This window comes from Pipistrellus hanaki, assembly GCF_964339955.1.
Source record: "Pipistrellus hanaki genome assembly, chromosome: 6".
In the NCBI taxonomy this organism is placed as follows: domain Eukaryota; kingdom Metazoa; phylum Chordata; class Mammalia; order Chiroptera; family Vespertilionidae; genus Pipistrellus; species Pipistrellus hanaki.
The window spans coordinates 68015637-68043614 of NC_140508.1; the positions used below are offsets into that span (position 1 = coordinate 68015637).

Consider the following 27978-nt stretch of genomic DNA (forward strand, 5'->3'; position numbering starts at 1 on the left):
AAGGCTGAGGCAGGGAAATAGAAAGTGCCTCTGGAACATCTGAAGGCGTCAGAAAGTGAGAAAGGGCTGAAAACAAAGACAGAGGCACAATGAAGGCCACCGAAGGCAACAAGAGCACTCCCTACAGCCAAAGCTGGAATAACTGGAGCAACAAATAGTGATAATATGGACATAACCCAAAGGAAAAAACGCTCATGATTCTATAGAGAAGGATTCCAATTCTACGTGTGGAAGCGATGAGGGAAATAGAAAAACCACTATTTCAAGAACGCCACCCTAAGTGCTGCGGGCAAGACCCACCAATCTACAATGAGTGGGCCAAGTTTGAGGACAAACAGGACATAGGCATAGTCTGAAAGAGTCTCCCCCGAAGTTTTATTAGTTACAAGGGGAACAACAGTAATCTTACAGTGAAGAAGCCACAACCGGCTGGTGTGGCTCAGTGGTTGAGCACTGACCTATGAACTAGGAGGTCTTTGTTCAATTCCTTGTCAGGGCATGTACCCCAGTTGTGGGGCCGATCCCCAATAGGAGGGGTGCAGGAGATAGCCAATAGATGTTTCTCTCTCATCATAGATGTTTCCATTTCTCTTTTCCTCTCATTTCCTCTCTGAAATCAATACATATGTATGTATATAAAAATTAAAAAATAAAATGAACTAACTCTTAAAAAAAAAGGGGGGGGGGGAGGAAGGAGAGGACCTGACAGAGACTAGCTTGCCCAAAGGATCAAGGCTAGCATCATCAGTAATAGCTGTATTGACATCACGTATCACTGATGTAACTCAGTGAGAGACCATCATCTCTGTGGTATCCTCCCCAATAATGCCCGACAGCAATCTTGTCAAGAGAAACCATCAGACAAATCCAAATTGAGGAGAATTCTACAAGATCAATGACCATAACTCTTCAAAAGTGTCAAGATTACCCAACACAAGGAGAGCCCAAGGAACTCTCACAAATTACGGAAGCCTAAAGAGACGGGAAAACTGAATGTTAACGTGGGATCCTGATTAAATCTGGGAAAAGAACAAGGACAATAGAGAAGACACTGGTGAAATCCAAAGGAAGTCTATAGTCTAATTAATTGTACTGAGCCAATGTTAACGTTGTAGTTTTGATAGCTGCACTACGGTTATGAGGAGAAGATGAGTTAAGGCAATATAAGAACTTGCAATACTATTTCTTGATTCGTATAAATCTAAAACTATTTCAAAATATAAATGTAAAGAACAAAGCAGAAGTTCTCTTTCCAACATTTATTATTAAACTAGAGGCCTTCATGCACTGGAGGGGGGGAGGTGTCCCTCAGCCCAGCCTGCCCCCTCTCACAGTCCGGGAGCCCTCTAGTGGGGGAGGTGACCCTGTGATCAGGGAAAGGCGATGCCCCCATCACACCTCTGCTGCTGCCACTGCCAGCAGCACAAGCCTTGGCCAGCCCTGGTTACCTGGCTTTGGGAGACCCAGGGCAGCTGGGCAGCCGCCATACAAGGCTTGCCTGCACCTCAGGCTCACTCTGGGTGGCTGGGGGGCTGAGGGGACTGGGGGAATCTGGAGACAGGTGTGTGGAGAAGCCAGACCCTGGCGGGGCTGAGGAGACTGGGTGCCACCATCTTGTGCCTTGGGCATCTCCATCTTTGAGGGCATGAAAGTCAATTAGCATATTCCCTCTTTATTAGATAGGGTTGGTGATAATGAAAATGGGATGATTTGTCTGCAGAAACATTATATGTGGTGGTTAGGTTTACAGGATATCTAGCAAAGTCTACTTTAGCAATAATTTTTTTTTTTTAAAGTAGATATAAGGGTAGTAATTAAACAACAATAATAATGACATAGAATAAAAGTTTGTGTTTTTCTTTTCTTTTCTTTTTTTTTTTTTTTTACAAGTGTTGTTATATAAATGAAAGCAGTACAGTTAAACAGGGGATAGTGTTTAATAGACGTAAAATGTCACGGAATCCTTCAGAGGGACTACACCCAGCGGGCTGGCGAAGGCCTGGGGAAAGGAGCATCTGTCCTGAATTCCTAGGGTGGGCCAGGCGCGGCTGCAGGTGCTTTGCAAGCAGCATCTTAACTCATCTTTCCTCTCCCTGGTGGGGGAAGTATTTATAGTCCTTAAAAAGCCTGCGGACAACCTCCCCTTACCATTCTCCCCTGGGAGGCGGGACAGTGACAAGCTTCACTTTGCTGTGAGCATGAAAGAGGCCACTCACAGAAAGACACCGCTGGTGCAGAGAGAAACACAGTGGGTGTGAGCTTCCTAAGTGCAGTGCTGGAAGAAATGGCAGCAGCAGAGGGACAGCAGAGGGACAGGCGCGACCTGCTGTGGGCAGGCCCACACCAAGTGGGTCCTCTGTTCACGGCTGTTCACCCGGACACCAGCGGGTTTCCAGCAGCCAGAAGCCTGCCCGCGGACCCGGCCACAAAGGCGGCCCCCCTGCGGCTCTGCTTCTCTGCTTCTGTCCTCAGATCTGAATCTGAAAGGGTTCCTTCTTTGGACACCAGCCAGCCCACACGGCCAGGCTGTGCATCCGGAGCCCACCCTCCCGCCTCTCAGTCATCGGGAGACACAATGTGCCAATATTTTTGCTCGCATTCCGAGGGACAGCAAACTTCCTGCCCCAGTGCAGCCTGCCTGGGCCCTCGGAAAGGTCACGGTGCCGGCCTCGAGCAGTCCCTGGCGGCCCCCGGGTTCAACCCCGCGCTGCTGAATGCACCTTCTATCCGCGCTCCGGGCAGGTGCGCACGGCGACTTCTGCAGAAAAAAACACACAAAAAAACCTCTGCATTGTCCAGAGGCAGTTTGGCCAAGGACTAAACTAAGTGATAGAAGTGCTTCATGAAAGTCATGACTGATCTCTCATTTGAAAGTAAAAATCGGTACTGAAAACCCGTTGTTCTGGTCAACACTGCTGACAACCCACATTGTATGGCTTTCCATCTCGCCCACTACCCTTTGCATCACAACTGGGGCAGCATTAGCAGCGACGTCTCCATGTTTATATTCTTCGCCATAAAGTGAGAAACTAAGCTACTTATAACAAGATAAAGTCTTTAGCGGCCTGAAAAGCTAAGTAGATAAAACAAATAACCAAAAATATTGTAGAAACCAATGAATCTGAATTCCGTGCCAAACTTACACTTCAGCTTTTCATTCACTATGTGATAATCCCGGGGTAGCTGGAGCTTTTAAAACATAAACTGCATTGCGAGAGATCTTGCCGAAACCAGTTTGACTCACGGTAGAGGGTCGGTCTGTGGACTGAAAGGTCCTGGGTTCGATTCCGGTAAAGGGCATGTACATTGTTTGCAGGCACATCCCTGGTAGGGGGCGTGCATGAAGCGGCTGGTCGTTGTTTCTCTCTCATCTACGTTTCTAGCTCTCTATCTCTCTCCCTTCCTCTCTGTAAAAAAAATCAATAATATATATATATATATAAAAAAAGAGAGAGATCTTGGTAGCCTCCCATTTAAAAACATTATTTCCAGAAGGAGCCATGCCACAGAACATGGAACTAAGCCTATGAAAGCCATTAGTAAGGAACCGAAAGCCACCCTGTTTTAATGGATAAAAATAACAGGCGACTTTACGAGAGAACGTGGCCATGTGCCTGAGAAAGAGGTCACAGGGTTTCCCAAGCTCAGGTCCGACGTGGAGGTGCGTTCCCAGGCCTGGCAGCATATGGGACGCGGCTGTCCCGAGTCACCTGCACGCCTCCGGCGTCTGCCCTCTCCGCGGCCGCTTTGTTCATTGTGCCGATAAGAGGCCGATGGGAAGAGAGATGCTTTCAACTGAAAGATCCCAAACAAATGTTCTCAGAAAATGAAGAGATTGTTCTCGAACAGAGAGCAACTGTTCAGGTTAACAGAGCAAGAGGCTCCAGCATACACGAACTTGTGTTCGGGGCTGTAACAGAGAACACGCGGGTCCCTCCGCGCACAATAGCGCGAGGTTAGGGAGATGAAATTAATCACCGTCTGTCAGAAAGTGGGCCCCCCGTCCCCCCCAAACGGCCAAACACAGTGACCAAACAGGCAAGTGGAAAATGGAGTTTTTTTTCCTTAAACGTTTCATGTCCTTTCAAATGGGTTGAAATGCCAGCAATACTTTCAAGACCAAGTACCTGGGACACATAGACAAGCTGTCCTTGAACATGTAAAATCGTTCGTCAGAAAAGCTTAACAGCGCCTGCCCCTCAAATGGAGAGCACCACTCACATATTCACATTGTTATTTGAAAAAAAGAAGAGAGAAATGAATGACATAAATAAAAAGTCTTGTGGAAATTATTGTCTATGGTAATACTTAGAATTCATGAATTAATAATTTCTTGCCTTTGGATATAAACCAGAAATCTTCCAATGAAAGATGATGAAGTCAAGCTGAATGGCTGAAGCTAACGATGCCTAGTTCAAACTGCCCGAGTTCGAGGTGCAAATATGGGTTTAGTACGTCTTGAAATCTTCTAATGCAAAACCAACCGTCTTACTATAGCGTAACAAATTATTTCCACCTCCTAAAAGTAGTTTAAAATCCCTACAGTACATTTAATTAGCATGTGTAATAATCTCAGAATCAAATCACATGGATTCATCTTTCCTAAGAAAAATCATGAGACAACAGTAGCATGATAGAAATTACTCTCACAAATCATCATTTCAGGAGCAAAACCTTGTTATCCCAGGAAATGCCATGTGGAGGTAAAAATGCACGTTGCTAATCAAAAGAATTGCTCTAAATGTTAACGGATGCTCTGCCATGAGGGGACCGCAACCTTCAGATTTATTCAAATAACAGATGGGGACACTGCTGTGCAGGAAAAATCTCAAAAGTCACAAATACAGGAGTAATTATTCTTTTCAAAATACGGAGAAGGCTGATTACCGACACACAGTAAATGGCTACACCAAAACAGCCTCTCCAGTTCTCAGAGCACTTCCTCAGAGCATGTATTCTCTCTCTCTCTCCCTCTCTCTCTCTCTCTCTCTCTCTCTCACACACACACACACACACACACACACACACACAATAAAATTATTCAATGTTATTATAGAATCCAAGGTTACCCACTGCAACAAAAAATTGTATTTTGTGAATCAAAGCAACTGAGATGTTCCCTTTCACATTATTTCATGCAGTCACACCCTCACAGTATCTCCATTTTCACCCACAAACGGGATGTCCATAGAACACATTGCCCGAACCAGGACCCCTCAGAGCATGAACGGGGGGGTGGGCACTGCTATTAATTCTGCGGGGCCAAGAGGCGCAGACGGGGACTCTGCCCAGACCAAACTGGGATTCTCACAGAAGGACACACATTCCAAAAGGCTCCTTCACTTCCCAAACTCACACGCCAGGTCCAGAGGGAATTGGGGTGGAGACCCAATTCTGACCAGGGCCCCCAAAGAATAAGAATTTCCCCCCCCCCAAAAAAAACAAAAAAAAACAACGAGCGAGCGAACAAAAAAAACGGGAGGAAGGCGATGCATTTGGTACCAGGGCTTCTGCCTTTTACACACCTCGATACCTGGGAGCACAGCGGATGACTTGTCCGAGGCTTCCAGAGTGATTATCCTTGCTTCCACCAACACTTTCTCAAATCCCTGTGCAATTCCTAGAACAGTCAGGTAAGGACACATGGGAGTTACAATTTTCAAGACACACGGATGATGAAACTCAATGAAGTGCAGCATGGAAGCAGAAAAATCCAGCCCTGGTGGGTTACCAAGCAATCTCCCCACGGTGACGGGCAGCGGTATCTGATTAAGGGCCGGGTGCTGTATACATCATCCCAGCAGGCCCCAGGGCTCCGGCCATCAAAGGCCCCGATTGTGCTGTCTGCAGGGAGAGCCCCAAGCCCATGCGACTCTGCTGCTTTTAAAACTCTGTAAGCTGTTCCGACGGCAAGCACACACAAACTGCAGTCCCACGGCTCCCCTCGGATCCAGCATCCGTCACCGTCTAATTGACATGCAGTAGGAAGCAGGAAGTGCTTGGTCTCTGGTCATTCATTTACAGCTACTACACAAGTCATTCCTCCGGGTTTTAAGCCAAAGAATCTCTGAATATGCACTGCCGAATCTAAGTGTTCTTTCTGGTTGCAATTTACGATGGATAGCTCTAGTAAGAAGAAATCAGTTAACTTAGCTATCTCAAAAACAGTCAACAAAATTCTCCATGTTCAAAATGTATTTCTGCGTATTTTAAAAGCTTGCTAAACAAAAAAACGATTCAGCGAATGCAATTTTAGGTCATAGTCCTACTGGTATCATCATATACCCTGCTCTCCATATTCTAAAAAATAGTTTCTTTGGCTTTATTGAAAAGTGAACGTTTTAAGAAGAAATATAAGCATATTCATGTGGCTTTCCCCTTTCTTATCGTGTTACTGTAAAACTAGACTTGCTTTACAGAAAAGCAATCCATGTTTATTAATACCTCTCAGGACTGGTATAGATTCAATTCTCTTTCTTAAATCTCTCAAATCTCCTGTAACAGTTGTAAAAATGACAGTAACAAAAGACACAGCATTTGATTTTCCATTTCTTGAGGACAGGGGCCTAATGCTTGTTTGTTCTTCCCACTAGTTCACAGATTGCAGGCATGTTCTCCAACTGCTCTTTGTTGGGGAATGTCTGGCCCTCGGGCTGTAAAAGGCCCTCCAAACCATTTGGTCTGGCCCTGCCAAGGCATTCGAGGGGAGTTCACGAAATGTTTGACAAACGATAGCAGGCTACTTCTTAAGCTGGTAATTTTTGTATGGCCCGAGAGTGATGTTATCAATATCCAGATGGCCCTTGGCAGGCAAAAGGTTCCCACCCCTGCTATAGACTGTTCCTGCGTCTCTGATAGAAGGTCTGTGGATGATAAAGAGACCCCACAACTCAGAAACGATGTTGTTAAAATTCATTCTCTGTGGTGACTGAGTGGCTTTCCTGTCCTGGTCCCATGCTATGTCGTGTTGCATAAACAATGCAGTCTGCATCGTGTGGCATAAACAATGCAGCCCGCATGGACGAGGTACGCTCTGGAGGGCATTGGAGACCCTGCCTCAGAGGAAAGTTAAGCCATTTCACACAGAGACGGGATACAAATAATAAAGAATCATGACACTGTCTGTCCCCAGGGGTTTATTTTGGAGCTCTTGCCCAATCTGCAAAGAGCTAGCCACCACTCATCAAACCACTGCCAAATGAGTGTCGGGGAGACCGGTCTTGTCCGCCTTAGTTTTCCAGCCTCTATGGACATATCTGCTTCCATCCATGTCAACAAACGACACTTCTCCCGAAGAGAACGGGGCAAGCACGGCTGGCTCAGGGCCAGGGTGAGTGCCAGAGAGGAAGGATTAGGCTGTGTGGGCTACCCGACCTGTGCCCCCAGGACTCGATTCTGCTGCTGATGCACAGAGGCAGCCGTGGACCCATGATGACATGGGTGGGACTGTCTTCTAAAATAATATTTCATTTACTTAAACCGGCATCTTTACCATCACTGCTACTGTGATTCTGCAGAATCGCCTTCAAAGAAATAACGGCGACACGCACTAAAACAGGTTCGTTTGCTTTTCGTTTTCCTGAGAAGTGCATAATCTTGAAAGGGAGGAGAGGTCATTTGGGGAAATCACAAATATCCACACGAAAGGTTTAAAAAGTGAGAACCTCGATGGAGGTTGGGCAGGCAAAAGCGCAAGAACCATTTGAGAGAAAGGAGACTAGAAAATGCATGTCTCCTTCTGTCCGCGCACTGGCCAATGGGGAAAGCGCTCTTAACCACCTCCCTCTGCCGGGAACTGGAGCTGTGAAGACCATCCTTTACAGCCAGGTGAACCTTGTGTGTTTGTCTGAAGCACAGCCAGTCAGAACATTTTATAAGGTATTCCAATTTTCTGAGTACCCAGCAATCCCAGTATCCATCAACTTATAACTGATCTTCAATCCAAATTACCATGGCTATTTGTAGCAATATTTTTTCTTCCAAGCCAAGTCAGAAAGTTGGCTGAAATCCCACTGCAAAATCTAAAGGCACCTTTTAAATGACCAAACACGAGTCAGCGATTTGGGAGTTTGAGAAAGCTAAATTCCGTTTAAGTGATTAATTCCACTACCATGCCAACAGTTACTTAAACGTATTTAAAAGTCTATAATAAACTACTAGAAAAACATGGCCTCGGGGTTGCCATATTGGTAACCACAAACGATTAGCCTTGACTTTTTACCATCATTAGAACAGGCTCTATCCCCCGCTGATCAAAGTTATTCACTCGCGTGGCTTGTTTCATGGCCATGACATTGAAACCTTCCCATACTGTTTCTCTGGCCCTGAACGCTCTCAAGATGCACGCCCAGATTCTCAGTTTCTTCCGAATGGAATTTCCCTGAAATATTTCGTGTTCAACAGATGAACATGCGGCCTTCCCACACCTCCGTCACCACCGTCGTCACTGGAGTCACGGGGAGACTCCAGATGGAAAGACGACAGATCTCTACCCTCTTGAGAGTGAGGTGCGGCCATGGGGCCTGCTGCTAACGGTGAAATGTTACAGGGGTTTTGAGGGCATCACTTCTGGGCACAAGCTGGAAGGAGCCGGTGTGTGGCCTGCCACGTGCTCTCTCCTGCCTCAACACGTGTGGAAGTATGCACCGGGCCCGCAGGCCTGGGCCCTGCAGTGAGGATAGTGATCCCCCAGCCAACTCGTGACAAACACGTAGGAGCACGAGGCACAGATGCACCTCTGCTGTTGCAAGTACTGACACTGTGGTCAACCCCTGCTTGGCCAATCCTTCCCCTTCCCTCTCCCCCACTGATGGCTCTACGTGGGCTCTAAATCCAACGACAAGGGTCCTTCGAAGCGGAAAAAGGTGGAGGGAGATTTGAGACAGAGAGGAGGCCGAGATTGGGGGGATCCACCCTGAGGCCAAGGTCTCCTTAAGCTACCAGAGGCAGGAGGAGTCCCCTCAGCTTGTCCCCACAACTGCCCTGGCGAATGCACCCCCACCTCCTGGGTTCTTCCTCCAGAGGCATCAGCACCTGAGCCAGTAACCCCCGAACTGCAGACCACTTCCCTCTTTCTTATGCCCCCTACTCAAGCATGAGTCCTAGGAATCTCACCTGCAAAATCCCCTCCCCTCCATATCCTCCCTTATCTAGTTTGGGCTAGAGGCCACCTCTCTTCTGATGACAAGCCTACCGTTTCCAAATAGCTGTTCTATAATCCCAAATGTTTCCTGCTGGAAAGGACATCCAAAATGGCGCCAGGACGATCCTTCTGGAGACTAAATCTGACTGGGCCTTTCCCATACGGAAAGCCGTCCTCATCTCCTCGGGGTTCGAATTCCTGGGCATTTGAGGAGCACTGGTCAGCAGCCCCGGGGTGAGGCCTCCCAACTGCCAAGACGCGTCACTGGTCTGCACGCTGGTCTCGAGGTGTGATGTGGCCACGGAACTATTTGTAGACTATGTCGCTCACAAGCAGTATTTTGTAAAATGTTCGAGTTTATGAAATAATTGATTCTTAAAATGAAAACTGGAGTCGATTCAATTTTCCCTATGAAAACATGATCTCTCACTCAAATTCTGAGAGAGAGAGAGAGAGAGAGAAAGAGAGAGAGAGAGAGAGAGAGAGAGAATGAATCATTAGCTGAAAGGATGTGTACCAGGCCCAAAGCGTGTACACTGAGCCCCTTGGGAGAGGGGTACTGATGGAGAAGTTCACCTGCTCTCAGAACACACATCGCTGTAACATTGCTGTAACTCATCATGTGCTCGTTTTTACATGGGAGTTCATAAAAATTGGGGCACCAGTGGATTGTGTTAAGGCACCATCTGTCATTTGGAAGTGGGGGTCGGGGAGGAAAGCCACCAGTTTAGCTACAAGATAAAGGTCAGACTTCAGCATGTCACAGCTCCTTGGCGTTTTCATACACTGAGCACTGGGAGGCCCCAAGTCCAAACTCAAGCCGCCAGCAGGGCTCCGCTTCCTGCAAGACCCAGGGGAGACTCCTTCTGTCCCTGCCAGCTCTGGTGGCTCAGGCAGGCCTTGACCTTGGGCTGGGTCCCTCCAGTCCGGTCTCCTCTCTGTCTCAAATCTCCCTCCGCCTTTTTCCTCTTCGAAGGACACTTGTCATTGGATTTAGAGCCCACTCAGAGCCATCTGTGGGGGGAGGGGGAGGGGCGGGGCGGACCAAGCAGGGAACTTACATGCAGATAGGCAAAACCCATGGACACAGACCCTGGTGTGGGAGGCCTGGAAGGGGCAGGGTGGGGTGGCGGGGGTCCATGGGGAAAAAGCAGAGAGGACATGTGTAATACTCCAACAAGAAAGATAAAGAGAAAAGACTGCTCATGACACCCTCAAGACCCCTTTTCCAAATAAGGTACCCACCTTCCAGCCCTTCAGACACAGACATAATTTTGGGGGACCCACTACACTGTGGACGTGTGGGTGCTGAAGAGCCCCTAAGTCAGGCCCAGGGGACACCTCTGTGTGGCTCAGGGACAGTCTGGGAACTGTGTTGGATGCTGGAAGCAGAAGGATGAACATGGAAGACACGGTCCCTGCTCTCAAAAGTCGGAGTCTGCTGGGGGTACAGACACCAAGCTGCTCCTTGAAGGGGGAAAGGGAGCAAGAGGAGAAATCACAGTACGGGAGTACATGAAGGGAATCATTCAAATTTAAGTGGAGCCCTGATAGCTCCTCCACCAGAGACGAGTAGTTCAGAGAACAGCCCCTCGTGTTCAGCTTCGATGATCGCCCCCTCTGCTCTGGGCGACCACGAACAGTCCTCACTGCCCACGTGTGCTTTGCCCGTTAAATGTCGGCCTCAAAGGCGCTCCCAGGAAGGACCACCGCTCCTGCCATGCAGGATGCCATCTCTTGTCACACAATCATTATTTTACAACCACCAAGGCATAGCTGAGTAAACTAGGACATGTCATTTGTTATGGCATGTCCCAATTCCAGAGAATCCCACATGCCCGACTCCCCCCTAACAAAGTCCTTCATCAAATGCAGGGCTGAGATGGGTTGTAGTTGTACACAAACTTCACGGAGTAAAGAAATGAATGTCCCAGAGAAGGATGGGTGCTGTGGGTTCTCTCTTCTCCCCGATTCTCCTCTACGTATGCCCACCATCGGGATTTGACATGGAGACCGAAGGCCCACATTGCCCGATGTTTTCACTGATAAGATTTAACTTTGGTCCTTGCATGTGAAATTAGGAGGAACCAGGAAGACAAGCTCATCACTTCGGGGTGGTAAGAAAAATGGAAGAGAAATCTGCTCTAGGTCTTTAAAAACGACCTACTGGGTGTCACTAGGGAATTTTTAAAGCAATGGACACATGCATATCATGCATAGTGTGTTAAAGCGTGCCCATCATCCATAAGAAAACGGGGAAATGCACTTTCAATGAAAGGAGTCTCAAGTTAAGTGCAACTTGCAAATGCTTCCTGAATTCTGAAAGGCTCTCTTACACACACACACACACACACACACACACACACACACACGCACACACACACGCACACACACGGCAGCTTAGTCAAGTATCATTTTAAAACAAATCCTTCCCTGGAGAGAACTTACTGCCAAAGCATCTGGACTGTGCTTCCAGGAGGCATATAACAAGTTACTATCATTTCCCAGGCTCAACAGGGAGGCGCTGGCTTTCAAATGGATTCAAACCTCTCCAGGAGAAAAAACCTCAGGCCTCCTGCAGCCACTGGGGATGAGGCGGGAAGTAAAGTGAGAGGAGGGACTACTTAGTCACAACTCTGGGGAATAAAGGATTGTTTTCAGATTTAATTAACCATCTATGTTCTTTGATCATAGCCCAAGACAGGTGTGGCTGACGTGTGTTACAAAGCAAAATAAATTCAACAAAAATAGTTCAATCCAGTAGTCAAGCATTCTTTTGAATACGTGGGTTGGCACCACAACAGTCTGGGAGAAAATAAAATTCTTACGTCATATGCAAAAATTAATTCCAGGTGAATTAAAGACTTACATTAAAAAATTCATACACCTTCCTAGAATATCTAAGAGAGTACACGTACAACCTAGGGGTCAGGGAGGTATTTCTTAGCCAAGAATGAAGACACAGGGAAAAGAGGCTTGTCTATCCATGTTAAAATGATAAACTCTGAAATGGATAATTATCCTATATAATAAAGAGGTAATATGCAAATTAATCCTCAGGCCCACCTACGAACAGGCCGGATGGGAGTTAGTGAGGGACAACTAAATGACTGAACAAGCAGGCTGTGCGGGGCGACCGGGCTGGTGGGGAGGCCATGAGGGACGACCTAACGACTGAACAAGTAGGCTGCGTGGAGCGACCAGGTTTGCAGGGGGGCTGTGAGGCGTGACCAGGCTGGTGGGGGGGAGGGGCAGTTGGGGATGACCAGGTCAGTAAGGGGGGCAGTTGGGGACGACCAGGCGGGCTGAAGAGGTAGTTAGGGGCAATCAGGCCAACAGAGGGGGGGCAGTTGAGGGTGACCAGACAGGCAGGCAGGCAGGTGAGCGATTAGGTTAGAAGTCAGCCCTGCCACAGAAGTGTCTCAGGTTCAATCCTGGTCAAGGGCATGTACCTGGGTTGCAGGTTTGATCCCTGGCCTTGATCTGGGAGTGTTTGAAAGAAACCAAACTCTCTCTCTCTCTCTCTCTCTCTCTCTCTCTCTCTCTCTCTCTCTCTCTCTCTCTCCTTCCCTCCCTTCCATGCTCTAAAAAAAAAAAAAAAAAAAAAAAAAAAAAAAAATCAAAGGGAAAATTATCCTCGGATGAGGATATGAGAGAGATATATATGTATATGAGAGAGAGAGAGAAGGCTGGGGACTGGGGGGGAAGGGCACTAAAAGATAATCTTAAAGCCAGCTAGTACTTCACTATCAACAACTGTCACCTCAACCCTCTGATGAATACTATTTATAGTCCTCAGGTGCCAATGTGGTAAAGGAATACGTATTTTATTCCCCGTCAATCACAGCCCATACATGGAAAGAAAATTAAACTAGACCCCTCTTCTCTTATCTCTGGGTTTCTCCCTCATAGCCGTTACATTGACGTTGACATTTATAGAGCTATTAAACAGGAGAAATGAAATGACATTCAACTTATCATGTTTGCTTCTCTCCAGTCTGAACGTTACCTGTGAATCTGTCCTTATCCTTTCACACCCAGTCTAAGCATCAACAGGCTCACAAGTTGCTATAGTCCATCTCTTTCAAGAGAACAGGAATTCGTGCACAAAACTCTAATGGCACAGCATGTAGAACTTAAAAGAGTTCGTTATGGGTTACATGTGAAAATTTTTTTTCTAAATTTTATAGCCCAGGGTGGTGTGGTTAAGTGGATAGAGTAGAGGCCCATGTACCAAAGGGTTGCAAGGTTCAACCCCTGGTCCTGGTCAGGGCAAGTGTGGGAAGCAACCAATTGATGTGTCTCTCTCATATCTATGTCTGTCTGTCTGTCTGTTTGTCTGTCTGTCTCTAGCGCCCCCCCCCCCCCCACTTCCCTCCCTCTCTCCTCACTCTCTTCCACTCTCTCTAAAAATCAATGGAAAAAATCTTTGGGTGAGGATTACAAAAGAATTGTTTTATGAACTTGTCAATTTATTTTTATTCTTTTAAACCACAAAGGGATGAACCTGGTTTATCAGTTTAGCTTCACACAAAGCACAGGAACTGATCAGCAACGACGTGTCTGTGGGGACTGCCCCGTGACTTGAACTCAAATACAATGATAGTTATAAATACTCAACAGAGTTTACCAAGACTGGCATGAGGTTATCTAACTTCCTACAGTGGACGGGGATTCCTTCTCTCAGAGGACTGGCCACCACTTCCATCCCATCTCAGGCTGGCTGAGAAAATAGAGTAATCACAGTCATTCAATCTCAGAAACAGAGGTAAAAAAAAAAAAAAAAAAAAAAAAAAAAAACAACAACAAAACAACTGAAGAAAAACAGAATGGAAGTTTAAAAAGAGTAAACTCAAATGAAACCTGGAGATCCTGTATAACTATCCTGCATAAAACCATCAGAAAGGACACTAGGTTTTAATTTTTATTGAAAAACAACTCTCCCAAAAAACTGAACAAATGGCTCAGAAAATTCACAAAAAAAATATAACAAAATTATTGATGCTATTCTACTAGTAATCAAAGAATACAAACTGGAATAAGTATCAATTGTTAAAATGTCTAAATTAGCTAAGTTTATATAACTCCTATGATATCCAATGATATACTAAGTAATGGACTCTACTCACTCACTGGTAATGGTATAAACTTTCCTGGGTACAAGGGAGCAATACATATCAACAATCAAAAAATAATAAATATTGAATACTATCCCCATTTCCAGGAACCCCAAATAATGAAATGATGTGAAATTGACAAATTTAGCTACAAAGACATCCTCAAAAACATGACACTCAAAACAACCAAATGCCTAACAACTGGAAAATTATCAGGCAAATAATGGTTTATTTATACTAATAAAAGGATAATATGCTAATTAGACTGGACGTCTTCTGGACATCCTTCCGGACAAAGCCATGGTGGCTGAGGCCAAGACAGAGGTGGTTAGGGGTGATCAGGCTGGCAGGGGAGAGCAATTAGGGGTGATCAGGCAGGCAGAGTGGTTAGGAGCAATCAGACAGGCAGGCAGGTGAGTGCTTAGGAGCCAGCAGTCCTGGATTGCAAGAGGGATGTCCGACTGCTGGTTTAGGCCCAATCCTGCAGGGCCTACACTGGCAGTCGGACATCCCCCAAGGGGTCCCGGATTGGAGAGGGTGCAGGCCGGGCTGAGGGAACGAATTTCATGTACGGGCCTCTATTGGTAATAAAAGCATTCCACTCACTCATGACAGTTTTATTTTCAAAGAATATTACTAAGGAAGGAAAACGCTGATGATGTAATGCAAAATTTAAATACAGTTTCATGTATAGTTTGGTGTCACTTTTAGACATAGTCTCCATTTACATGCTATGCATGCACAACAGGGAAATGTTAATAATGGTTCCATAACAAGTCATGTAAAAGTACGCATGCCAAAAAAGAATGCGAGGGGTGCCTTACAACAATTTTCCCCACAAGAGCACACCTTTGCCTGGCTCCCTTGTGAAGTGCTTCCACCTCCGATAAAGGGGCCCTTCAGGAAAACCACTCAAGCTGTTCGCTCATGCTGGGGGACAGAGCGAGGAAAGAAAGCTGGGGCAAGCTCATCCTCTCTGTTCTGCTAAGCCCGTGGTGGACAAACTGCAGCTCACCAGCCACAGGTGGCTCTTTGGCCCCTTGAGTGTGGCTCTTCCACAAAATACCACGGCCTGGGCGAGTCTATTTAGAAGAAGTGGCATTAGAAGAAGCTTAAGTTTAAAAAATTTGGCTCTCAAAAGAAATTTCAATCATTGTACTATGGATATTTGGCTCTGTTGGCTAATGCGTTTGCCGACCACTGTGCCAAGCGACCTAAGCCAGTCAGAGAAAGATGAGCACCACATGATCACATGATTTCACTCATATACAGAATATGATGAACAGCATAAACTGAGGAACAAAATAAACCCAGAGCCACAGAAGCATGGAACAGACTGTCGAACCTCAGAGGGAAGGCAGGGGAGGGTGGGTGGGAAGAGATCAACCAATGAGCTTGTCTGCACATATGCATCACCCACGGACACGGACAATGGGGTGGTGAGGGGGAGGGGAGTTGGAAGAGGTGGGGTGGGGGGGAGAAAGGCATATGTAATACTTTCAACACTAAAGATTAAAATAAAAAGAAGTTCATACTCTCATGGCTGAGGAAGAACCTGAGCAAAGACATGCCAGGGAACCAGGGGCTGATACAGGACTAATTTATTAGAGAGTTTTGAACAGGAAAGAAGAAGTGAAGGCGTCAGAGCCAAAGTGTGAGTGGCAGAGGCCGTGAGGTGGCTCTGAGCAGCCAATGCTCCCTCCTCCCGCAGCAGGAGTGCCTGGGCAGAGCGCCCACAGAGGAGCCTTCAGCTCCTTGCCTTCCTGCCCACAGCCGACGTGCGTGATGTGCAGTGAGGAACTGGTGGCCAGCCACATCCCTCTGCCTTGCCTGCTGTCTGGGATGCAGACGTGAGGGCCGGAGCTCCCGCAGCCATGGAGGACCAGGAGGAGGAGACTCTGCTGAGGATGCCAGAGCAGAAACGCAGGAGCAACCTGCCCTTGATTCTGTGGCTCCGCAGGTCAGTCCTGGACGCTGTCCCTTCGGACGTCCTTCATGTGGAAAAGGAAGAAGGCTCCGTGTGGTGAGCATAAGCCACTTCTTTTGGGTGAGGTGGGGTGTGTGGGGGGGTGAGAGGTGGGGTGGATCCTGAAATGAACCTTGTCTGATGCACCTGGCCACAAGGAGCCTGTGAACACTGCTCCTCTCAGCGGCTCCCTTTCTGATAACGAACCAAAAGATGGGACAAACATAAATATGGGAAAACAGCAGCGGAGCATCTGCCTGGAGCTCGATGCCGCTCACTTTACGTGGGGAATCTGAACCGTCGACAGCTCTCTCTCGCGCGGCGTCGCTAATTAAATTGCTGTTAACCTGGGGTCTGGCGCTTGCCTGGTTTTGTGGGTCAGTGGTCCAAGGTAGACATGGATCTGGCGTTATTTTCAATGTCAGCCTGAAACAGACGGACACGGGAGATCCTGGCACATAAGAGGCTGAGGCCCAGGAATGAGGATGGAAGGGATGTGGGTTCCTGGACGCCAACCGCCCGGGCCCAGCGTTGCTGAGGGAAGAGAGAAGGAGCTCGGAGTAGCCCTCCGCCAGGAGCAGCCCTGCACAGGGGGGGCGCCTGGGCCATGCCAGGGGCCCCCTCCGCATTCCATTAACCTGTTTTTTGTGTTTTATTTTTTTAATGGATGACAGAACCTGTTCTAACTAGTGCTTCCTCACTACCCATGAGGTAACAGGTTATGTTTAAAACTAGGAAAGTAAACATTTGCCCTGGTCTGGTTCCTTGTGATATTTGAACCCAGTTCCCCGCTGGAAGGAAAAGAAGGTCCATGTGACCTCATTACCAAGAGCAAATTTTCCTTCCTGCCGCCTGAAGTCTGGCACTGAGAAAACAGTCATCTTTAAAAAAGCCCTGACCCTGCACATTTTCCTGTGCTGAGTGGGCGGCCAGGGATGCAGACACAGGCCCCGCTCACAGACGGCGGCAGGCCCTTCCGAGCTACAGCCAGGCTCCGGCCCTGCAGGGGTCCAACATGAACCCCAAAAACACAGGTCTTCCCAATTGAGACTGGCGTTTCAGATGCAATAAACAGGTAATCATTAAACAACCATGATGCCCAAAAGTCCAAGTATGTTTAAATACTTCAAACCAGCCCTGGCTGGTTTGGCTCAGTGGATAGAGCTTCGGCCTATGGACTCAAGGGTCCCAGGTTCGATTCCGGTCAAGGGCATGTGCCTTGGTTTCGGGCACATCCCCACTGGGGGGTGTGCAGGAGGCAGCTGGTCGATGTTTCTAGCTCTCCCTCTCCCTTCCTCTCTGTGAAAAATCAATAAAATATATATTTTTAAATAAATAAATTAACAAGTAATTGATACTTCAAACCAGGCTTAAGAACGAGCAGCATCTATCACAGGGACTGGCCCTGTAATTGTCCGTAATTCACCCACGGTGCCAGAAAGGGGTGCGGGGCGGGAGTGGCGGGGAGGGTGGGCATTTTGTCCTCCTTTCGCTGTGCGCGATGCTCCTGAAACGGCAGACAAAATGCAGTGTCTGGGAGTAAGACACCACGGTGTCAAGTCCGTCCTGGGCTATTCTAGGCAATGACAAATGTACCAAATTAGCCGTTGTAGGGTTGTGACACTATTTAAACCAAGTGGCTTGCTTTGCCAAGAAGTAAAATCCCGTTGGTGCCCTGAGAAGATGAGACAAGGATGGCTCAGTGGTTAGCTGAGTAGCCAATCGGGCCTTTTCGTGATTGTGGTAAAAGTTGACGAGTGCCAAGGATTTATGGCATTCGAGGCCATGTAAGGTTAAAAACTCAATGGCATAGCTATGTGTCATGGGTAAAGGCAGCATCTTATTTCAGAATGGAAGAACTAGCAAGGAAGCAAAAAACATCCAAAAATAAATTGTAGCCCTGATCGGTTTGGCTCAGTGGATAGATCGTCGGCCTGAGGACTCAAGGGTCCCAGGTTCGATTCCAGTCAAGGGCATGCACTTTGGTTGCAGGCACATCCCCAGTAGGGGGTGTGCAGGAGGCAGCTGATGGATGTTTCTCTCTCCCTCTCCCTTCCCCTCTGTAAAAAAATCAATAAAATATATTAAAAAATAAGTTGTAATTTCTAGAAATAATTTAAAATATTGATAATTAATAACCCTAAGAATCATGGTTTCATCATAATGGTCCAACTTTCCTACTCTATCTTTCCTACTGCTAATGTTAGGGCCCACCATCTTAGTCCCAAGGTCTATGTTTACATGAATAAAGACTGTCTCCATTGAAACAGAAGTGAAATTCAATTTCAGACTCGTGGAGGTCACAGACAGCTTTAGTAATATATGTTGGACCTTAACATTTTTTAATACTAAAATTTGCTCGCGCATTCATCTATGAAATGCTTATCAAGCATCTTCTACATACTGAAATATTTTAGTGGCTATTTTATATTTTGCCAAGTATGACAAACTAATACACAACCCAGCAAGGAAAGTTATTTTTTTAATATACTTTTATTGATATTTTTACAGAGAGGAACGGAGAGGGATAGAGTTAGAAATATCGATGAGAGAGAAACATCTATCAGCTGCCTTCTGCACACCCCCTACTGGGGATGTGCCCACAACCAAGGTACATGCCCTTGACCGGAATCGAACCTGGGACCTTTCAGTCCCCAGGTGGACACTCTACCTACTGAGCCAAACCAGTCAGGGCAAGGAAAGTTATTTTTCAGGCTGCACGTAACAGCTGGTGCTCTTACGATCTACAGCCCTCCTAAAGAGAAGGACTTGATGAGTTTTCCTAGAACTGCAGCTCTGTCAGTGAGAAGACAGAAACCTCAAACCGAAATAAAAGAGTTTAACCAGCCGGTCTCCTAGAACGTGCTGTTTCACAAAGGCAGCCAAACGCACAAGAGACCAACGTACTCTCCCTTCAACTGTGACGCGGCCCCTCGCAGTGGTGGGGCCAGCTTTCCTTCCACCGATGGCCTGGGCATCTAAAGACTTCTACTGGCCGTGGAGCTACTCGTTGAAGACTTTCAAAACAGCCACCTTACTTGGAAAGCAAACAGCACTATGCCCGACTCCAGTCTGGTGGGCCTACATGTGTATCCCCATCCACGGTCCTCTCCAAGGCCCTCTTCCATTCCTTTTCATAATCGTTAGGCACGGACCATGGGAGAAGTGGTCACTAGACGAGAGGAACAGTATACAAAAGAAGACTCAAGAAACCTGAGTAGTATGCCGAAGCCGGTTTGGCCCAGTGGTAGAGCGTCAGCCTGCGGACTGAAAGGTCCCAGGTTCGATTCCGGTCGAGGGCATGTACACTGGTTGCGGGCACATCCCCAGTAGGGGGTGTGCAAGAGGCAGCTGGTCGATGTTTCTCTCTCATCGACGTTTCTAGCTCTATCCCTCTCCCTTCCTCTTTGTAAAAAAATCAATAACATATATTTAAAAAAAAAAAAAAAAAGAAAAAAGAAAGAAAGAAAGAAAGAAACCTGAGTATATATAACAGGACCGTCGGCACATTTCTCCTCCTGACAGTTACGTAGGCACATGTGCTCCGGAAGTCCCCGCCGACGCGGAGAAGCAGCAGTGAGAACACGCCACACGGGTCCCGGCGACTCGGAAGCATGTGACCAGACTCACAGGCAACTCGGGGCTTCGGCAAGAGCTCCTTTCCTAACTCCCCGCGCTGGTTCCTCCCAGGCTCAATCTTGGCTGAGTTAGTTGCTAACACTTTCTCTCTGATAAAGACCTTATACCACTTTTTCTTTTTTTTAAAATAACGTATGGATTGCTAGATCAATAACCTAGAATCCTCACAAGAAAATAGACTAGCATTACCCGGAGCATTTCCCTCCGTTTCTTTATCTGCACAAGGACAAAAAGATCTATGACTGGTGGGCTCCTGCTGCCTAAACGATACCCTGTGAGGCCCGCCCAACACTGGCCGGCACCTCCGTGCATCTCATTTTGTAACACACATGCCATTTCACCTAGAGCAGTGGTCGGCAAACTCATGAGTCCACAGAGCCAAGTACCAACAGTACAACGATTGAAATGTCGTTGGAGAGCCACATTTTTTTAAACGTAAACTTCTTCTAATGCCACTTCTTCAACATAGACTCGCCCAGGCTGTGGTATTTTGTGGAAGAGCCACACTCAAGGGGCCAAAGAGCCGCATGTGGCTTGAGAGCCGCAGTTTGCCGACCACAGGCCTATATTATTGCATTCAATTATCAGAGTGGGTAGATATGCAAAAATATAAGCTCCCGGAGGCCAGCGGGTTTGTCTCAGGTTTGTTCAGTGGTGTCGTCCCAAAACCTATAACAAGACTTGACACATGGTAGGGGCTTCAGAAACATCAGCTGCTTGAATAAACAACTAGTGAATAGCCATGAGCTACATGGGCAAAGTATAATGTTTGCCCATTTCTTCTGCGTGAAAAACCAAACCAAACCCACAACCAAAGGGGTTAAGAGACCTGGCCAAGATCACAGGACTATGAAATGGCAATGCCTGTAACTGAACACAGGTCTCCAGGTTCCAAATCCTTTCAACCATCACCTCTGTCATCGGGGGTACAGGCACCCTCTCACAACAGAGAAGGCCGAGGGACATGAAGCCACACAGAAGCACAGAGCATCTTCCCGAAGCAAGATTCATACTAAGTTACTTTAGGGAAACATAGTCCAGGTATCTATAGAATAAAAGCTAAACATGCTAATTAGACCGGATGTCCTTCTGGACGACCTTCCGGATGAAGATGGGGGCTGCAAGCAGAGCCGGAGTCCCGGGTGCCTGCCGGCGGCCAGAGGGAAGTGGGTGCCGGCAGCTGGGAAAGGAAGCCGGCTCTGGCATGAATTCCGTGCACCGGGCATTCTAGTATACAGTAACATCAACGGCGGAGCAGACTTAGAGAACTTACATTAATTCCAAAGAAAAAAAAACATGGATCTAAACGCACCTCTTATATCTGCATACAGCCGCTTGGAGCCTCTCTTTGGTCTGAATGTTCATGTTCCTGCCCCCGTGGCTCTCCAGGCACTTTGGTGATAAAGTGAGAGAAGCGGGCAGCACCAGGCCAGGGCCGGGGCCAAGGCGCCCCAGTCCCAGCACAGCTGGAGATCAGAATCCGCTCTGAGTCCCCCCTCCCCCCTCCCCACACACAGCTGGACAGCAGAGCTTGCTGCTGATCTGCCTGAACAGCTGCCTGGACTCCCACCTCCTCTCTCTCTCCTGAGTCCAGCGGGAATCTCCTTCCCTCCGGTCAACAGGACCACAGCCCCTCTTTCCCAGCTCCAGGCTGGCGTTCCCAGAACTGGGACACATGTCTGGGGTATGCCAGCAGTTCTCGGGGGTCCCCCTCACACCGGTAAGAGAATCGATCTCTAGGTCCCCAGCTTCCTAATAAGTGGTCTGCCTGGGATGTGAGTCAGGGCTCCTGTCCCAGGAGGGAGGGGAGCTGTCCTTCAACACCTCCCATCCCGAGGCCCTTCCCCCACTTTGCAGGAGTCCTGCACTGGCTTCACCTTCCGGGTGTCTAAAGGGCAGGGCGGTCTCTAAAGGGCAGGGCGGAAAGGCCTCGGGCCCGGAGAAGAGGAACCGCTACCATGAGGGGTAATCTCCCGATCTGGGTAACCACTGCCTCTGAGAGTCAGGTAATCCCTAAGTCCTGGTGTTAAACAGCCCGGAATACAAGTCCAAGAGCCCTGTGGCCAGAGGTAACACAAACACTGGGTGTGAATCTATATACTTTGTGTTGTTGTCACAGGAAGTATCACAGAATGACCAGGACACCTTTAAAGATGAAAACACACCGGAAACCGTACAACCTATAAAACCTTGGGGTAGAATTCTGTAGGAGGAAGGGAAATACAAATTTAAGGAGAAAAACGAAAGGTGTCAAGTTTTTAACTGTTGAAGAATGTATTCATGCATTAAAACAACAACAATAACAACTCACGATTGATACCAAGAATCAAATATAGATCCCATTAGAATTCTTAAATTCGTGTAGCCATTTAATTTAAAAGGTCCGTATGTATAATATGCTGCAAATGACGTCCTTTCAACTGTTTAAATTTAGGATGCAGACTTCCAGGAATTAGCCTAAAGAATGTGCTTAGGGAACAGAGTGTCACAGGATTTTTAGGAGCACGGGGAGCAAGTCAGCTGGAAGAGCACTGCTCGAGACCAAGCCTCCAGAACATTCTCCAGACAGAGAACGGAAGGGACAGAGCAGGATCGGTTTCCCACCGCAGTTCTGAGCACCTGCTGACCCTGGTCGCACAGCCGAGCTCCTAAGACCTGCGGTCACCTAACTACCTGCTCTCATTGCATCTCTGGCCGGGGCCGGCCCCTGGCTGCCCAGCTGTGTCTCACTCCTCACAAGAATCACCAGAGTCCGTCGCTCTGAGTTCTTGAGGAAGATTCCCTCGGCCATGCCCATTAAAGCTCACTCATGCTGTATTTACCTTATCAGACGATGACAGGTCTCGCCACTGGGGACGGAAGAGCGAATGCATCTATCGGACTGGCATTTCATGAGCGACAGGCACAACGCACAGACGGGAGGTGTGCTCCTTGGCATGTAGTTACTATTCTAAGTGTGGCAAATGTATGGAGGAGTGACCTCGACACGGGGACATACCCTGAGCCTCAGCCTCCACTTTTTCCCTTCTTCCTCCAATTTCATACTCTCGTCCTCCCTGCGGCCCCCTCCCTCTCTCCAGCCCCTCCTCTGGGAAGCAGGATGTGGTCTACACATGATGGATGGGACCAACACTTAAGTCAGTGTCTACACTGTTTTTAAAATATTGACTTCCCGGGCCCCGGGCTCTCCAAGAGACAGTGGGGCTGTGTAGAGCAGAGGTGAGCCCCACTCTACACCTGCTCCCCTTTCGTCGGCGGAGGTAGGATGCTGAGCTACACAGTCTGTCTTGAGTCCAAAGGCCAGCTGGAATCCCCCGTCAGCATTTCGCAGGTATGTCCATTCCTCTGACCCTTGGGTTCTCACAGTCCTTTCAATCAGGCTGCTGAGGACTTCGGACAATATGCACCAAGCACCTAGGGGTGAACCCCCACACAGTAGGCATTCAGTCGCCAGCACTTACGAAATCAGATGTTTTAGGTTCTTTAATGATTGCCTAAAAGTTAGCCAACACTTTTCTCTTGGCAAAATGTCAACTGGTGGCATGTTTTCTAATCTCTTCCTAGCGTCTTTTAAAACGAGTGATTTGGAAAATGACTACCTTTCTCGTCTAAGTATAAGGTGTGTGTGTGTGTGTGTGTGTATGTTTAAAATGTACCCGCGGTACTAACATCGGCAGAAGGACAGACACAGGGCGAGGACCGCAAGAAGCTGAAGATTCCCCATGTAGCATCTGTGCATTTATCACTGTGGCTGCATGGCCTAAGCACTGTTATGAATGAAACATGTTTAAAGTAAGCATGGAATCTACGACCGATGCTTCCAAGTTTATCCAAATTTAATGGGTAAGCTCGCACCTTTCCCCATCAAGCAAGCAAAGTTTTTGTTCAAGATACTTAACAATTCTTGTGTCACCTTTAGTCTCTAAGTCCATGTGACAATGTGTGTGTATACCAAGGACTTGGAAAGGACTCCCATGCATATTCCACAAGGCCGGAATACATCCTAACCCAAACTTACCGAATCATGTCCGTTAACTATCTCACAACTTACAAAGCAGCTTGCTGACCACCACGGGGGACGAGGCTGCATGGTACAGTCATCCCACTGGATGTTACACAGCTATTAAACGCAAAGCAAGAAGCATTTAAATAAGATGTTTAAGCGGCAGAAGCGAGGCATAAAGCATTATGGAGCTGTGATTCCAGAGTTGTGTGTGCCCCTGTGATTCTCAGTGGCAATAAGAAATCCACAATAAAGAATTGGAATTGCACACAGGGATCAAAACCCGCCCCCCCCCCCCCCCCCCAGCCTGAAAGGGCGCAGTGTTGGCCCGGCTACCCACGTCCTGATGTTAAACAGCCGTGTGGGACGAGCACACTGCTGATTCAGACCCTTTTTATGAATGGCGGGGACGGCAGAGTGGTTAGGAACGCTGGAAGTTATGCTGGCAACTGGAACTCGGCCTCCTTCAGCTTTCCGCTGAATGGAGCCTTGGGGAGACTTCACACCCCATGCCCGCCCCAGTGCTCTCTGCCTCACTGAGAAGTTTTGGGGGGGAGTGTCAGAGCTGAGACCAGGCTGGGAAGGTGAGCAGGGCTTACAGCCTTCCACTAGACACAGTTCTGCACAGGGAAAAAGGAAATGAAACACTACACACACACACACACACACACACACACACACACACACACGCACGATCCAGGTCTGCAGATACATATGGGAAGCACACACTTTCCCACCCCCATTCTAAGCAGAACTCTCTGGAAACACCGCCTGTCCCTCCCTTTCTGGGGGGATCTGTACTTCATGACAGTTTTAAAACCCCCACTTCGCTCCCAATGCCCACCACGACCACCACCCACCCAGCCAGGCCAGCAAGCAGGCCAGGCTGTCCTCCAGCTTCCTGAACTTTCCTCCAGGCATTTGTCACATCGGAGCTTCCAATTCTAACCCTAACCCCACACAGATCAGGAACAGAAGAAAAGTGCCCATTGACACGCCTCCTGTGACACACAGCTCCTGTGACACAGGCTCGGGCCCCACAGGAGAGAGAGAGAGAGAGAGAGAGAGAGAGAGAGAGAGAGAGAGAGAACCACCCAGATCCCTGAGACCTGGAATAACTAACACCTTCCTGCTCGGAGCTCCTCTAACCTGGCCAGCGTGACCTTCCGCAACCAGCCCAGGGCCCAGGTCCCCCCAGGGCCGCCCCGCTGCAGGGCGGGCTTCCCTGTGCAAACAGCCCGCGATGGTGGGAAGCCAAAGTCAACTGCAGCCACTGTGCACACACAGGAGGAGACAACACACAACCCCACACCTCCACGGCCACCCCGCAGGCCACTGCTCCCCGCCGGAGCGGTGCCTGCTCGCTGGCCCGGATGCACAGTAGCTACGGGTTTGCATATGTCACTGCAGACCAACAGCTGGGGGGGGGGGGGGGGGGAGAATGGAGGAGGGGAGAAGGGGGGGGGGGCTGTCTGCTTAGCTGCTGGTGGTCCGTTTAAAGAAACACCTACAGGCATCTCTTCGTCCCTAGCTCAGGTTCCATCGGTGCAGTTTCGGGGGCTTAGGCGATTTCCAGGCTGGACACGCGCTCACCAGGGACCTCAGCGTGCCATCACCCCTGCGGAAAGCCTGGTCTACACCCGGCACCAAGTGACTCCCAATCCGGTCCCACACAGCAGCCAGCCGGCGAGGACAGGTCCCCGGGACCTGCGACCCCTTTCCTGGGCCACCCGGAGCCTTTCCCCTGAAACCCGCTGCTCCTTGTGGGGGCGAGAGGGGCGAGCACCCCACATGCGGACCCTCCGCCCCCCCAGCAGGAATATTTGGTAAGAAAGTTGCCTAAGAGACCTCTCCAGGGTTTCCCAGGCTGGAGGCGGGCGGGAGGGACGGCTGGCCTCCCAGATGACCGTGTGCGGAGGGTCCCCCCACCCCCGGGTTGGTGTTTTCCGGGCGTCCTTCTCCATGACCCGGCCCGGGCCCGGCTTCCCCGTCTCCCCGCGGCGGCCGGGCGGAGAGACCGCGCCAGGGTTGCGGCAGCCGCGCCGCCGAGTCCACGCCAGGCGGGCACCCCTCCCTCCCTCCCTCCCCCCCTCCTCCCCGCCGGGACCCCCTCCCTCCCCGCCGGACCCCCCTCCCCGCCGGACCTCCCTCCCCGCCGGACCCCCTCCCCGCCGGACCCCCTCCCCGCCGGACCCCCTTCCCCGCCGGACCCCCTCCCCGCCGGACCCCCTCCCCGCCGGACCCCCTCCCTCCCCGCCGGGCCCCCTCCCTCCCCGCTGGCCCCCCTCCCTCCCCGCCGGCCCCCCCCCCCGGCCCCCGCGGGGCGCACTCACCGCTGTCCAGCCGCGCGATCTGGGGCAGCCGGTACGTGCTGACCAGCAGGTCGAGCGGCACGGCCACCGGGCTCCACTTCACGTCCTTGAGGCTGCAGCCCAGCGCGGGCTCCATCGTCCCCGCCGCCGCCGCCCGCCCCGCGCCCGCCGCCCGCACCGCCGCTGGCGCTCTGGGCGCGGAGGCGCGGGCACCCGGGCGGCGGGAAGGGGCGCTCAGCGGCCGCCGCGGGGCATGGCCGGGCGCCCCGCTGCCCTCAAGCCCCGAGCTGCCCGGCGATGGCCGCGGTGGCTCCCGCTCCGCCTCCTCCGGCGCCGGGTGCGCGGCTGCGGCTGCCGCCGGCTCGCCTCCTCCTCGGCCCCCTCCTGCCCTCCGCCCCGAGCGAGTGAGGAGGAGCCGAGGGTCCGAGCAGCGCCATAGCAGCGCTCCCAGCACCGACTGACCGCCACGGGGCGAGCAACGCCTGCGCGGCCCAGACACCGCCCCCGGCCCGCCTCCCGGCCCGCCTCCCGGTCCCTCCGGTCCCTCCCGGTGCCCCTCCCGACCGCCCCCCTCCCCTCCGCGCCCGGCTCGGCGGCAGCTCCCGCCCGCCCCGCCGGCGCTCCGCGAGCTGGGCTCTCGCTCCCCCTTCCGACCGCTCGGTGCCCTGCAGCCTGTGGGTGCGCCGCGCGCCCAGCTCCTCCGGGTACCCGAGGCCTGGCGTCAGGCTCCCCCCCACCCCTCCCGTCCCTCAGTGGCTAATGCGGGCCCAAAGGGACCGGCTGGGAGGCTCCTCTGCAGAGAGGCTGGCAGGGCCGGCGGGCACAGCCTCAGCGTCTCCCCACCCTGCAGCCCTGCAGCACTGCACACCGCTGACCCTGCAACCGGCTGACCCTGCACACCGGCTGACCCTGCAACCGCTGACCCTGCAACCTGCTGACCCTGCACACCGGCTGGGAGGGAATCTGTCCACCCAAGTGAGCTTGGGCTACTGCGCAGGGTGAGAGGCCCAAGCTGGGAGGAAGCCCATGGAGGAGGGTACCCACCTAAGGGAGGGTGACCGTCCTGTTAGGACCTCCATGGTCTGAGCCAGCTCCTGGGGACCCGGGCAGGAGGCCGCCAGGGCCGCCACCTCTGGGCACGCGCTCAGGGAAAGGGCTGAGAGGTTCTGGGAGCCCCTGAGGCCAGCGGTAGTCACACCCTTCTCCCACTCACTCCTCAGTTCTTTCCTTTTACAGATAGATAGATAGATGATTGATTGATAGATAGATAGATAGATAGATAGATAGATAGATAGATAGATTTCCCAGAAGAAGGAAGAGAGAGAGAAACATCAATGATGAGAGAGAATCATTGAGTGGGGCATGTGCCCTGACCTGGAATTGAACCCTGATATCCTGGTTTCACAGGTCAATGCTCAACTACTGAGCCACACTGGCCCAGCTGAGTTTTTCCATGCCAGCCCCAATTGCTCCACGCCCTTAGCGGGTGCAAGCAGGGCTGGTGAGGTCAGTGCATGGGAATGACAGCAGTGGGATTGGGGCTGCAGGCAGAAAGGAGACCAGGGCCTGGCAGGGGCACGGAGGATAGGTTGAGAACTACCCCTGTGCCCACTGCAGCCTTGTGGTCCACAGTTCCTTTCAAGGTGCACAAATTTGTGCACTGGGCCCCCCTAGTAGTTCCATAAAGTTCTGAGATTTGCTCACCTAAAATTGTTTTGAAGACCATAAGGAGCAAACGCCAGCTAATTGTCATTCTATCTAAATAATTCATCATTTCTGGAAATAAAACGCAGACTCCA

At 50.0% G+C, this 27978-nt stretch overlaps 1 protein-coding gene across 2 annotated transcripts in view; it reads right to left on the reverse strand.

The window, feature by feature from the left end:
* Positions 1–26659, reverse strand: part of GAREM1 (GRB2 associated regulator of MAPK1 subtype 1) — a 132303-nt gene extending 105644 nt beyond the window's left edge. For both annotated transcript variants that reach the window (XM_084888703.1, XM_084888702.1), the window contains exon 1: positions 26201–26659. In XM_084888703.1, coding sequence (XP_084744829.1) covers positions 26201–26315 — 115 coding nt within the window. In that variant the 5' untranslated portion in view covers positions 26316–26659. The remainder of the gene's footprint in view (positions 1–26200) is intronic.
* Positions 26660–27978: the final 1319 nt, after the last annotated feature.